Raw genomic sequence first — 13,370 nt, forward strand, 5'->3', positions numbered from 1 at the left:
CCCCTGCACCTATCTCCGTCCGGTGGGGGGCTAGCAGCCGCGCAGCGTAAAGACCCCAGCTTTACCTGCGGATACGGCCAGAGAATGGCCTGGTCTGTGACCGCGCATGCGCACGGCAGCCGCATCATGCACACGGACTGGCTGCACACAGACCCTGCCTGCCAAAAACTGGCCCCCTGTAACCAGTCTCGCCACCCCTGGACCACCCCCAACCAGTTCCCCCAGCCCCAACCAAAGCCCCCCCTGCCAGCAGAACGGCCCCCCCCCCCCACCCCTCCGACTGTGGTGCCGCTGGACTCAGTCAGCAGCCGCCACGCGAGGTCCCTGAATGATGTGAGCAAACATGTCCCATGCCGTCGGGGACTCGGCCCATCGGGGACGGAGCATCTGGGAAGGGCCTGAGGTGATGTCCTGAGGCCGTCCATATGGCGTGCGGCAAATTCCCTGAGTACACCGCTTTTGAGGGGGCGGCGCGTCGCAAAAAAGGCGCCGCCCCCGATTCTGGCGAAAACGGGGATTCTCCGGCCGATCGCTGAACGCGGCTTCGGCCTCGGCGATCAGAGAATCCACCCCTCTATTTCCACCGTTGTAACATCGTTTTACTTTGACTTTACCTTAGCTCATCTGTCGTTGATACCTTCATCCATATCACGACAATCTCTGGACTTGTTTATTTCTGCGCACTCTTGGCTGTCCCCTAATATGCTGACATCTACAAACTTGAAGTCATTCAAACCTCTCTGCCCTTGTCCCAACTCAAATCAAGTCCAATTTTACCCATCTCTCCAGTGTTCGCTGTTCTCTATTGCCTCCTAGTCTTGCAGAGTCTTGATCTCAAAATTCTAAATCTTGTTTCCAAATCCTCCCATGACCTTGCTCCTGTCCATCTCTATAACGCCCTGCTTTCCATGATGACTGTTCTCCTCCAATTCTGAGCATTCCAGGCTTTAATCACTCCACCAACAGTGGCTGCGACTCCATCTCCAGGCCCTGAAATTCCCTCTCTACATCCCCCGGCTTTCAATTCCTCACCTTCCTCCATTAAGCCAATCCTTAATTTCAAAAGGGGATGCCAATTTTCTTTTGAAAAGCCAGTTAGCGTGCTCACAAAAACCCTAACAAACTTCAAACTCAAACTAGTTCTGGAAACTGAGTTAAAGGGAAATTATGTTAAAGTTATGCTCCATCGCTGGTCAATTGTAGTTTTATCATTTGTAAATATCCATGGGCATATTTTTGAGCTGCAACTGATCGTCAACGTGTAGGTGAAACACATCATTACTGCTTAATTAAATGTCAAAAAGAATGAGGAATTCTTTTGTGCTGACACATTATCAAGCTGGGAATGAATCACCTGCCCAAGGGAAAATCTGAATTTTAATTTTAATTAATCAAAAGGCTCACCGCTTGCTGTATCCTATCACAACCTCCCAGTCATCGTGCTAAGAGGGTATAGCAGAAAAGGTACTCTACAAAGCCAGAATTAAATGGAGTCAGCAATAATATGACTCTGTTGTTCCCCATGGTGTAAAACCAATCAAGAGCAAAGTGTCAGTTCGCTTTGGCTCTGAATAAAATAAAACCTACTCTATAGACACTACAGAAAAGTCAAATCCAGCTTAGTCCATTTGATAGAATATTGATGCCATCGCATCCAACTTATGAGGGTATATGTCAATAATGTATTGGAATAATAATCAGAATTTGTTGCCAGTTAGTCCATTTTATTACCACCAATGATTATATTCAAACTGTGTCACATAAGTATTAGTGTTAGAGATCTATTTATGCCAAGTGTTTCATATATACCTATATGCTAAGTTTAAAAACATCACATAGATTTTTGTTTTACTCTCGGAGTGGAGCAATGATTCATTAGATTTTATGTCCTAGAGTTATATATATATACACATATGTGCTGAGTGGACTTTTTTACATTTTTCCCTCAGTGATCACATAAAGTATTCTTGGGTCAGAAATAGCATTGTCAATTAGACTGTGAACCTCACCCTACTCTGGCTCAATAATACTGTAAATGTCAGGCAAGCGACCACTTGGCAGCAATAACTGTAGCGACAGTTTGATTTATTTCCTTATATATTTACACTTCCTAATCCCCGAAGGATCTCCCGGACTAGGCCCACACTTGGGCCAGGGTATTTATGTCCCAGCACTCTCCGGTTTAAGTGGGTGGCTCCGCCCCCCCCTAATCTGGGTAGATCATCTGAGAGTGGGAAAACTCTGTCCCAGATAGTGAGAGATGGTTGAGGCGAGAGCACTTTGGATGGATGGATCTCCTGGTTGTCTGGTGTGAAGTTACTGAACTTTCCTATCGTGAAGCAGCAGCCAGATTTCTGGCATTCGGGCCCAGCAGCCTGAGGCAAAAAATGAGGACACCGACTTTACATTGGGGTGCAAGCCTGTGAGGCCTTCAGGAAGGATTGAGCATGAGGAACTGGCCAATAGCCTTCGATAAGACCAGCAGGGCGACTCTTGACCTCCAGACCAGGGCTGAGGAAGGAGGGAGAGAGAGCAGGAGGAAAGGAGGGCAGGAGGAGATGCCGATCAAAGAAAGAACAGAGACTGGTCATGGTGGGCCAGATAAAGCCAGCTGCAGCCAGGAGCACACAAGGTCATCGAGGCTCAATGCCGAGTGATCACAACAAGAGGTGAGCAGTCGGGAGGTACGAGGGCCAGGCAGGTACTGGCATGGTTTTTGGGGGAGCAGCAGGGCGACATGACCAGACGTCAGGGCTGAGAGTGATAGGGCTGGGTGGCAACGAGACTGGCAAGGATGAGGCCGCCAGCTGAGGACGAGAGCAGACGACAGGGCAGGCTAGATAAAGCCAGCAGCAGCCAGACAGGCAGCCAGAAGCACATGCGGTTGTTGAGGCTCGAGGCCCAGTCACCCAAGCGAGATGCGAGCAGTCGGGAGGTGCTAGGGCCACGCAGGCACCGGCATGGTTTTCAGAGAGCAGCGGGATGACTCAACCAGAGGCCAGGGCAGAGGGTGAGAGGCCTGGGAAGCAACCAGTCCGGCCAGATTTCCTTGAATCCCAGGGCTGTTACCATCATTATTAGCCTCCCATGTGGGGTCTTATCACAAGCCTTGCTGAAGTCCAAGTAGAGTACATCAAAAACATTGCCCTCATCTACACACCTGGTCACCTCTTTGAAAAATTCAATCAAATTGGTCAGACATTTAACAAAACCATGCTGACTGTTCTTGATTAATCCCTGCCTCTCCAAATACAGATTAATCGTGACTCTTAGACCTGCTTCCAATAGTTTCCCCACCACTCGGGTTAGACTGACTGGCTTGTAGTTTCCTAGTTTATCCCTTCCTCCCATCTTGAATAATGGTACCACATTGGCTATCCTCCAGTCCTCCAACAGCTCTTCTGTGGCCAGAGATGAATTTAAAATTATCGCCAGCACCCCTGCTATTTCCTACCTTGCCTCACTCAACAGCCTAAGTTACATTTTATCTGCCCTGAGAAATGTATCTACTTTTCAGCCTGACGGACCACTCAGAACCTCCTCTCTATGTTGATTTCTTTAATTTTATCACAGTCCTCCTCCCTGATTTATATCCCCATATTCTTCATCTCACTTGTGAACACCGACACAAAGCATTCATTTAGAACCCTACCTGCAACCTCTGGCTCCACACACAAATTACCATTGTGGTCCTTCATGGGCCCTACTCTTTCCCTGGTTATCCTTTTATACATTCCATACTCCTCTTGCACAGTCTATACTCCTCTAGGGCTTCTGCTGTTTTGAGCCCTCGATATCTGCCATAAGCCTCCCTGTTTCTTTTTTTCCAATGCTGTATATCCCTCGATATCCAGGGTTCACTGGATTTGTTGGCCACATTCTTTTTCTTTATTGGAACATGTTGGCCCTGTACTCCTCCTAATTCCTTCTCAAACGTGTCCCACTGTCCTGTCACAGATTTACCTAAAAGTGTCTGCTTTCAGGCCACTCTGGCCAAGTCATATCTGATCTCATTCAAATCGGCATTTCCCCAGTTCAGAACTTTGATTTCAGGATCATGCTTTTCCATAAAAATCTTGAAAATAACAGAGTTATGATCGCTGTCTATAAAATGCTCCCCCATTGATACTTCAACCACTTGCCTGGTTTTAATACTTAAACTTAAGTCGAGGACCTCTCTTGTAGGACGTTCTGTGCACTGGTTTATAAAGTTCTCCTGGACGTGTTTTAAGAATTCTGCTCCTTCTAAACATTTCACGCTATGACTATCCCAGTTAATGTTGGGGAAGTTGAAACCCCAGGCTATCACTACCCGATTACTATTCCACATCTCTGAAATTTGGCTACATATCTGCTCTCCTATTTCTCTTGGACTGTGAGGAGGCATGTGGAACACTCTCAGAAATGTGATTGCTCCTTTTTGGGTTTCAAGTTCTACCCATATGGCTTCATCAGGAGCCTTCTAAGATGTTGTCCCTCCTTACTGCTGTAATTGATTCCCTGATCAAAATTTTGACACCCCCCTCTTCTTTTAACTCCTTCCTTGTGTCATCTGAATATCCTATATCCTGGGATAGTGAGCTGCCAATCCTATCCCCCTCTCCACCATGTCTCAGTAACAGCAATGACATCATACCACCATGTTTTAATTTGTGCCCTCAACTCATCTGCCTTGTTCGTAAGACTCCTTGAATTAAAATAAATACTATCCACCCTTGCCAAACTCCCTTGTGACTTCACTGTCCTATAATCTCAATGCCTTCCTGATTCACTTGCTGTCTCCTCTAATTTGGGTTGTGCATTTCTCCCTGCTGAACCTTCCCTGCCAAGTTAGTTTAAACCCTCCAACAGCACCAGCAAACCTCCATGTAAGGACTTAAGGCCCATTTTGGTTCAGGTGCAACCCGTCCACCTTGCAGAGGTCCCACCATTCCCAGAAATCGTCCCAATGTCCCAAAAATCTAAAGCCCTCCTTCCTGCACTATCTCTCCAGCCACACATTCTTATGAATTAACCTTCTATTTCTATACTCACTCACACGTTGTAGCCACCTAAATTGGCCAACTCCCAATTTAAAATGGCGAACGGCAAAGGCTGATGGGAAAGTCAGCCAACATAGACAGAAACCAGCAGCTGCAGGTTTGCTGTGTATTTACCTCTGCAAAGGCCAGACAACATCGATACCAGCGACCATCAGCATAACAAAGTAACAGCCATCTGCATACTGATGAGCAATCCCCGGGAACAATGAGTAACATTTTGGACACACAAAGCAAAGCCAGACTCCTCGGCGCCAGCAGGAGCCAACACAAAGGAGGTGAACGAGCACCTCAAGACCGCCCATCGATCAGGGAACCGCTCCAGTATTGGAGAAATCGAACCAAGCGATTGGGACAAAGTCCAATCACTTGGGACCTGGTACAGGGTCCGCCCCGAAAGGCGGGAAGCCTCTGGGGACTATAAGAGTTAAGCCCCAAGTTCAACTCGCTCTCTTCACCTCTTCTTCCTGCCCGGGTCACCCAGCAACACAAACCAACATTGACCGTGACCGGTGCAGTGATCGTCGACTGACGTAAGTCTTAATTCAACGCTCACTACGAGATAGGCGCTCCTAGCTACCAATCCGTAACAACTTCGAATCCCGCAGACTCAGAGCCCGAACGAAAGGCCATTTGTTCCCCTGACCTGGTGGGCCAGTCCGAAGTTAAGTATAGGCCTGTTGTTGTAGAAGTAGCTTAGACGTAGAATTTGTGCATGAGTAGCGATTACTGTGTATAATAAATGTGCTTTGATTTAAATTTTACCAATCGGTGTATTGGGTTATTTATCATTACTCGGACTTGCACCTCGTGGCGGTATCATAAAGATACCTGGCGACTCGAGAGCAAAGGTAATAAAACAGAGCAATTGAACCAAGGAGAAAATCGGCAACAACGTAGCACCGGAGGTAATCCAGAGATTACTGCCTCCTGGGTCCTGTTTTTTAATATACTTCCCAGATCCCTAAATTCTGCTTGCAGAATCTAATCCCTTTATCTACCTATGTTGGTGGTACCAATATGCACCACAATTTCTGTCTGTTCACCCTCCCCCTTCAAAATGCCCTACGGTCTGATGACATTCCTGACCCTGGAACCAGGGAGGCAGCGTACCATCCCGGAGTCTCTGTCTGTTCCCCTTACAATTGAACCCCTCCCCACTTTAGTCCTGCCATTCTTCCTCCTCCCCTCTTAAGATGCTGACCCATGAAGTTGTCTGGCATTGCTTTCCCCTGCACAGTCATCTCCCCCAACAGTATCCAAATGGTATATCTGTTAGCCAGGGGGATGGCCACAGGGAACTCCTGCACACCATGCCTTCCTTTATCCTGCCTGGTGGTCAGCCATGCCCTTTCTGCCTGTTCAATCTCCATCTGTGGTGTGACTACCTCACTGAATGTGCTGTCCACAGTTGGCTCAGCTCCGCGGATGCTCCACCGTGAATCCATCCTCAGCTCCAGCTCCGAAATGTGGTTAACCGGTAGCTACAGTTGGGGACACTTCCTGGACACTTGGTCACCAGGGACAACTGAAGTTTTCATGATTTGCCACATAGCACATGAGGAACATATTATGGGTGCGGGCTCCTTTGTCTGACTACCTTTAAGCTCCTTATATAGTCCTTCTTTTAACAAACAAACTATGCTTATATAAGAATACTATTAATTTACCTCCCTTACGCTAACTTTACTTCCCTTACTCTACTTTGCTCACTTATATTACTTTATTATAATGACCCTGACTTTCATCTATTTGTGTTGTTTCTCAGTTAATCCATTATTCCAAAAGAAAACTTTTTAAAATTACGACTGCTTCTCTGCGACGCTGAATGCAAGGACACCATTCCCAGACTGCTTCACTGTGATGCTGACTGCCAGGGCAGCATTCCCAGACCACTTCACTGCGATGCTGACTGTGAGGACACCATTCTCAGACTGCTTCACTGTGATGCTGACTGAGGACACATTTCCAAATTGCTTCACTACGATGCTGACTGTGAGGACACCGTTCCCAGACCCAGATTAGTCAGACAGGTTAGTTCGAACTGGATTCAGACACATGCGTCAGAGGTGACAAGGCAGACTGCTTACTCACTGCAGGGATCATCTTTAGGACCTTTGTGAAACATACTATGGAGGAAATTAAGTGTTAATAGCTCCGCAACCAGGAGAAACAGAGCAGTGATGCTGAAGAGGCCTTTGGCTCTGCTTAGTGTCATGTGAGAGTACCTTTAAGAAATGGGTGTTTATAAATGTGTGTGTATATAAATATCTGTAGTGAGAGTACCTTTAAGAAATGGGTGTTTACTACTGCAGTGATGTCAGAGAGTGGGTGGAGCTGGGCTGTCTGTCAGCTTTTTACTTTTGTTTTAGGCTGTTTGTTGCAGGGTGTGTTTTAGTTTTGTTTTCAGTGTGGGAGCTGAAGTCAGACAGAGCAGCTGTACTGCTGTTCTCTCTGCCATCAAAAGACTATCTCTTGATCATTTGGTGAATTCAGAATTCTAAATGTTTTCAGTAGTGAATGTAAACCTGATGTGCTTCTGTTAAAAGGTGTTTCTTTTGTCTGGATGTTGTTTGGGAAGTTATTAAGGATTACTTTGTGTTGTATTCTTTGGGGGTTGTGTTTGAATTGATGTTTGCTAAGATGTTCACTGTATATTTTAAAAAGGTTAACTTGAGTTCATAGAATAAACACTGTTTTGCTTTAAAAAATACTTTTCCATTTCTGCTGTACCACACCTGTAGAGTGGGCCGTGTGCTCCCCATACCACAATCTAGTAAAAGTTGTGGGTCAGGTGAACTCCATGATACACTTTGGGGTTGTTCTCTAAACCCTGGCCCATATCATTAGCGATTGGATGGAGCAGGAGATTGTTGCTTTGCAACGAAAAATGTAAAACAGTCCTTCAGGATAGAACTAGTAAAAAACCTGGAATTACATCGGACAAGCTAAAATGAAAATACAATAGTGCAACAGTTATGGAACCACAAAATAAAAAAAAATAAACGGGAGCCATAATTGAACAGTATAGCTTGCAAAAGCAGAGCCATGCTGTAAAGATGCACTTTCAGAGACTGCATTTGTAAACACAAAAAGGATTTATGAATCAGAATTGTTCAGTAGCCTCATCCCAAAGAGGGCAGCATGGTAGCATAGTGGTTAGCGCAATTGCTTCACAGCTCCAGGGTCCAAGGTTCGATTCCCGGCTGGGTCACTGTCTGTGCGGAGTCTGCACGTTCTCCCCGTGTGTGCGTGGATTTCCTCCGGATGCTCCGGTTTCCTCCCACAGTCCAAAGATGTGCAGGTTAGGTGGATTGGCCATGCTAAATTGCCCTTAGTGTCCAAAATTGTCCTTCGTGTTGGTTGAGTGGGGTTACTGGGTTATGGGGATAGGGTGGTGTGGGCTTGGGTAGGGTGCTATTTCCAAGAGCCGGTGCAGACTCGATGGGCCGAATGGCCTCCTTCTGCACTGTAAATTCTATGAAATCCCTTGGGATGATTACCCACTCTGAGTCCCAGTTGGTCAAGCAAGCCAAGTAGCCCTTTTCTGCTGTGTTGTCCTTAAAGGGACAATCACAGCACATGCACAACCGATGAAGAAAAGTGTGCATCTAAAAGTCCACGGCAATTTAACTTAAGTTTTCTCCAGTTCATTTGAGACACCCATGCATTTTCCCTATTTTATCCCCAGAGTTGAGCAATTGTGAAATTTGCAACACCAACTTGTATCACACATTTAGTGTGGCAAAACATCCAACGTTACGTCACAGGAGTGATAGCAAACACAATTGGATACAAAGTTAGCTCAGGAGATATTTGGACAGATAACTATAAGCCTGGTCAAATATAAAAACAACACATGCTGGAAATACGCAGCAGGACTGGCAGCATCTGTGGAAAGAGAAACTGAGTTAACATTTCGAGCCTGTATGACTCTTCTTCAGATAACCATAAGCCTGGTCAAAGAGGTAGGTTTCAAGAACTGTGTTAAAGAAGGGAGATGGGTAGAGGTGAAGAGCAGTACAAAGCATCATCTGTTCAGAAGACACAAAGCCTATCTTGCTTTTAAAAAGTACTTTCAGCCTATTCCGTTGCCAAAGGTAAACCGCGCCCCTCTAATCCTTACCGATGCATTCTGGCTCCTCGTCGTTCCAGCGAGGTCTGCTGCCATTGACACAGGTGAGAGAAGGGAAACCTTGCAGCCGGTAACCTGAGTTGCAGTAGAAGTGCGCCGTTCCACCAGGATGGAGGCTGGTGACAGACACATCGCCAGAAGAGGGTTTCTGCGGAAATCCACAGCTGAGCAAATACGCTGTGGAAGGACAGAGGGCAGCGTTAGACAAAAAAGGGCTATAAAATCCACTGGCACTATTTCAATAACATTCTGTGAACATTGGCCATTCTTTTCTCACTGACAACTCCCGAATGTTATTCCACTGAAGGGGAAACAGATGAGATGAAAGTCCATGGTTAATTAAATCAGTTGTGTATGTGCTGTGATTGGGCGGCACAGTGGTTAGCACTGCTGCCTCGCAGCTCCAGGCTCCCGGGTTCAATTACGGCCTCGGGCGACTGTCTGTGTGGAGTTTGCACTTTCACCCCCGTGTCTGCATGAGTTTTACTGGGTGCTCCGGTTTCCTCCCACAGTCCAAAGATGTGCAGGTTAGGTGGATTGGCCATGCTAAATTGCCCCTTATTATCCTACAAAAAAAGTTACATGGGGTTACTGGGTTATGGGGATAGGGTGGAGGTGTGGGCTTAAGTAGGGTGCTCTTTCCAAGGGCCGATGCAGACTCGATGGGCTGAATGGCCTCCTTCTGCACTGTAAATTCCATGATTCTATGAATGGAAAATGCTGGAAATACTCAGCAAGTCAGACAGCATCTGGGATTTCCTGAGTATTTCCAACATTTTCTATTTTTAGAATCCTGACAGTGCAGAAGGAGGCCATTCAGCCCATCGAGTCTGCACCAACCTGATGAAGGAACATCCTACCTAGGCCTACTCCCTTGCCTGCACACCTAACCTGCACATCTTTGAACTGTGGGAGGAAACGGGACTACCCTGAGGAAACCCACGCAGGCACGGGGAGAACGTCCCACTCCACACAGTCATCCAAGGCCTGACTTGATCCCGGGTCCCTGGCATCGTGAAGCAGCAGTGCTAATCACTGTGCCAACGTGCCGCCCTTAGATTTCCAGCCTCCATAGTACTTTGTACCAGTGTCTTCATTGTCAATGAGTGGAAAAAATTCATGTTCTTTACAAATAATTTTGCGGGCAAGTAATAACTCCATTTCCTTTATTAAAATTAATATTCAAGTGAAACTGAATTTTTTGACACCATAAGCACTGCTGCCTTGTTCTCCGTCTCCTCCTGAAGTGCTCGGCTTATAGGTAGTTCCTTGCCGATTATTCACTGAGCCGCAGGAAGCTACTTTACGGTGGTTATGGCAAGTAGGCAAGCCCTGAGTCTACCATAGCCAGAACAGAGATTGAACACACGCTGCTGGCATTAATCGGATCCACAGGTGAACCATCCGACCAGCTGAGCTAACCGCATACCAACCCCCATCCCCGACCACCACCCCCCTCCCCCCACCCGCCAAGCACCACCTTACAAGGTTGAAATAATGGACTTCCAGACCATGGCCAATGCAATCCTTTGGCTGACCACTAAAGGTGCAAGGCTGCGGTGGGGGGATGACGAGCTTGTTTTTACCACTGTAGAGGAAGTCGGGTTTTTTTGGAGCTCCAGGTATCAGCTTTCATTCTACACCTCCATAGCCTCAACATTTGAAAAATTACTTTTTGCCACTGATTTTCGAAAACGGTCTCTAACATAAGCTGCCATTTACTATCTGATCCCACTGCTCAGAGATTCACTCTTTTTTCGCCCTTTCTTTACAATTTGTGTCGGAACAACAAGGACACGGTGACCACCTCTGCCTCTATGAGATTTGAAGTAAATTTAATGTAGGATTCTGGTACCACTCCAATCCCAACAAGATTATTAGGCTCATTAGGGTTTCAATGCCCATTGTGATGATATGCATAAAGCAAGTCTGCACATAATGTTATGCATGACCTCCAACCACTAGGTGGCAGTGTACACCCGCCACGTGACGCTGTGGCTGGGGAGTTGGGAGTAGGTTGTGCTGGAGGATAGAAGTATTTTGCATTAGCTCTACAATAGTTCATTAGTTAGTAGTTAATTATTTTATTTATCCTTGTTATCTTTATCACGCAGTTGTTGCGTAATAAATTATTTGAACTGTAGTTCATCATTCACTTCGGCCAGTCTACAGAACATGACACCCATCTCTGCTGCTCTTGCAACCATCTGCTGGAGTATGAACGTTCACACAATATTTCATTAAAAAACATGGTCAATGTGAATAGCTCCTGACCTCATTCTGTTCATTATTTCATGACCCGGACTAATATTTATTCCACATTTTGTGCTAGTTTACATTATATTTATCATCAACTAACTTTTAAACTGATCTGCCACACTTGTTGCAACATACATCAAGTGCCTTGGTCTCAAAGCTCTTCACACAACTAATTACTTTTATGGCAACTCTAACATAGGCAAATAAAGCACCCTTCTGTGCCAGTGAAAATCAGTGCGACGCCAGTTAATCTGGTTCCTGGTGGTATTGGTAGAGGGTAGAATGCTGACGGAGATACTCTTGAGAACTGCCTGTAAATTTTGTCATGCAACCTTAAGACAATTATAGTAATGTGAAGCATCCACTTGAAGCAATGGAGCAGCCATTTGAAAATCAAATCTGAAAACAAGCAACCTCAGCACTGCATCTAGCACATGGGGTCATAGACTCAGAAGGAGACATTAAGTCACCTAAGACTGGGGTGAGGAGAAATTTATTTACTCTGAGTTCTCCAGCTCAAAGAGCTCCAGATGCTCAGTCGTGGAGTATATTTAACATTGAGGTTGGTAGATTTTCGGATGCTCAAGGAATTGAGCGATATGATGGAGTGCAGGAAGGTGGAGAAGAAGGAGGTGCAGGATCAAAGCGCCAATTGGCTTGCTCCTATTTTCCTATTTCTTATGTTACTGTGGTACCCCTTGAGGATTACTTTGGCATATCAGACTATAGCGCAAATGTGTGTCTAGGGTTCAATGCTCTGGGTCTGAGAAAGAATGCTCCAACCGTGTGAACCTGCCACATTGGAGAGGTTACGATGTTTGAAGATCAGGTAGAAACAGGGATTGAGTGTGTGTTGCAGCCAGAGTTGTCTCCCCGTAGCAGTGACATCAAGGAATGGCCCAAATAGACAATTGATTCTGGACCTCCAGCTTAAAAATGTAAACATTTTGAAATAAACTGGGAAGCCTTAAAATACGATGAGAATAATCAAAGATTCCTGGTAACGTTTCAGCACACCAGTGCATCAGTGACCAATGTGACATAAGCAAAAGCTTATTAGGAAGGTGGACAGATACGAAGAATAGGCAAGGAGAACATCATTTGAAAAGGAGCGGAACTTGGAAAAATACGATTAGTCCAATAACGCTGTTCCCTTTTGTAAAAAGCAATCTGTGTGAGTCTGTAAATAGCATTTAGAATCCTCTTAGCAGCTTTGAAAATCTTCACAGATTTTCCATCGTGCTACTTGACAGAAATTGTTTTGCGCATATTTATAACCATCCCAAAGGAATCTGGATAACTGCATGCGTCAACTCAAAATAACCAGGCACGTGATCCGTGTTCCAAATAAATCATGCCGATTGATTTTCTATCCCTCGCCAATTTTGACCCCCTTCCCCTCATCTCTCTCTTCTTCACTAGCCACTGACTTCATGATGCAACCTCCCCCAAGTCATTACGCACAAGTTGGGTTCCAGTCTGCTGATCTGTCCACACCGGGCCTGACCCGGTACCAGTCGCAGACACAAGTGGTGCGGGAGCGAGTAGCATGTTCGAACCCCCTGATCGATTTTCCCCATTTCCCAACCTGGGTCTGCCTTGGCTGAGATCAGCTCAATCAGCACACATCAAGATCAAAACCGGAACTTTCCGGCATGCTTGGCTCAGTGACCTGACCAACGTGCTGAGCCACTGGAGGCTTCCTCTTACCTTCTTGATAATATTACAAAAATGGGGTCTAGGTATAGAACGTCCCCTGTTTCACCACATTAAATATAATAAATTGACTGCCAGATTTCACCCAAAAATAACAGTGGATTTTTTCGATCATGTTGAATGAAATACACATGAGTATAATCTATCTGGGTTTTTTTACTCTGTTGTGTTTTACTGACGGGGAAGTGCAGAAGGGACGATTAGCTGAGCTGTGCTATAAA

At 45.8% G+C, this 13,370-nt stretch overlaps 1 protein-coding gene across 4 annotated transcripts in view; it reads right to left on the reverse strand.

Moving 5' to 3' along the window:
- The window catches only part of sez6b (seizure related 6 homolog b), a 1,259,716-nt gene that overhangs the window by 262,605 nt on the left and 983,741 nt on the right, over positions 1–13,370 (reverse strand). For all 4 annotated transcript variants that reach the window (XM_072469583.1, XM_072469584.1, XM_072469582.1 and 1 more), the window contains exon 5: positions 9,166–9,351. In XM_072469583.1, coding sequence (XP_072325684.1) covers positions 9,166–9,351 — 186 coding nt within the window. The remainder of the gene's footprint in view (positions 1–9,165; positions 9,352–13,370) is intronic.

Source organism: Scyliorhinus torazame, chromosome 12 (assembly GCF_047496885.1).
Source record: "Scyliorhinus torazame isolate Kashiwa2021f chromosome 12, sScyTor2.1, whole genome shotgun sequence".
Classification (NCBI taxonomy): Eukaryota; Metazoa; Chordata; class Chondrichthyes; order Carcharhiniformes; family Scyliorhinidae; genus Scyliorhinus; species Scyliorhinus torazame.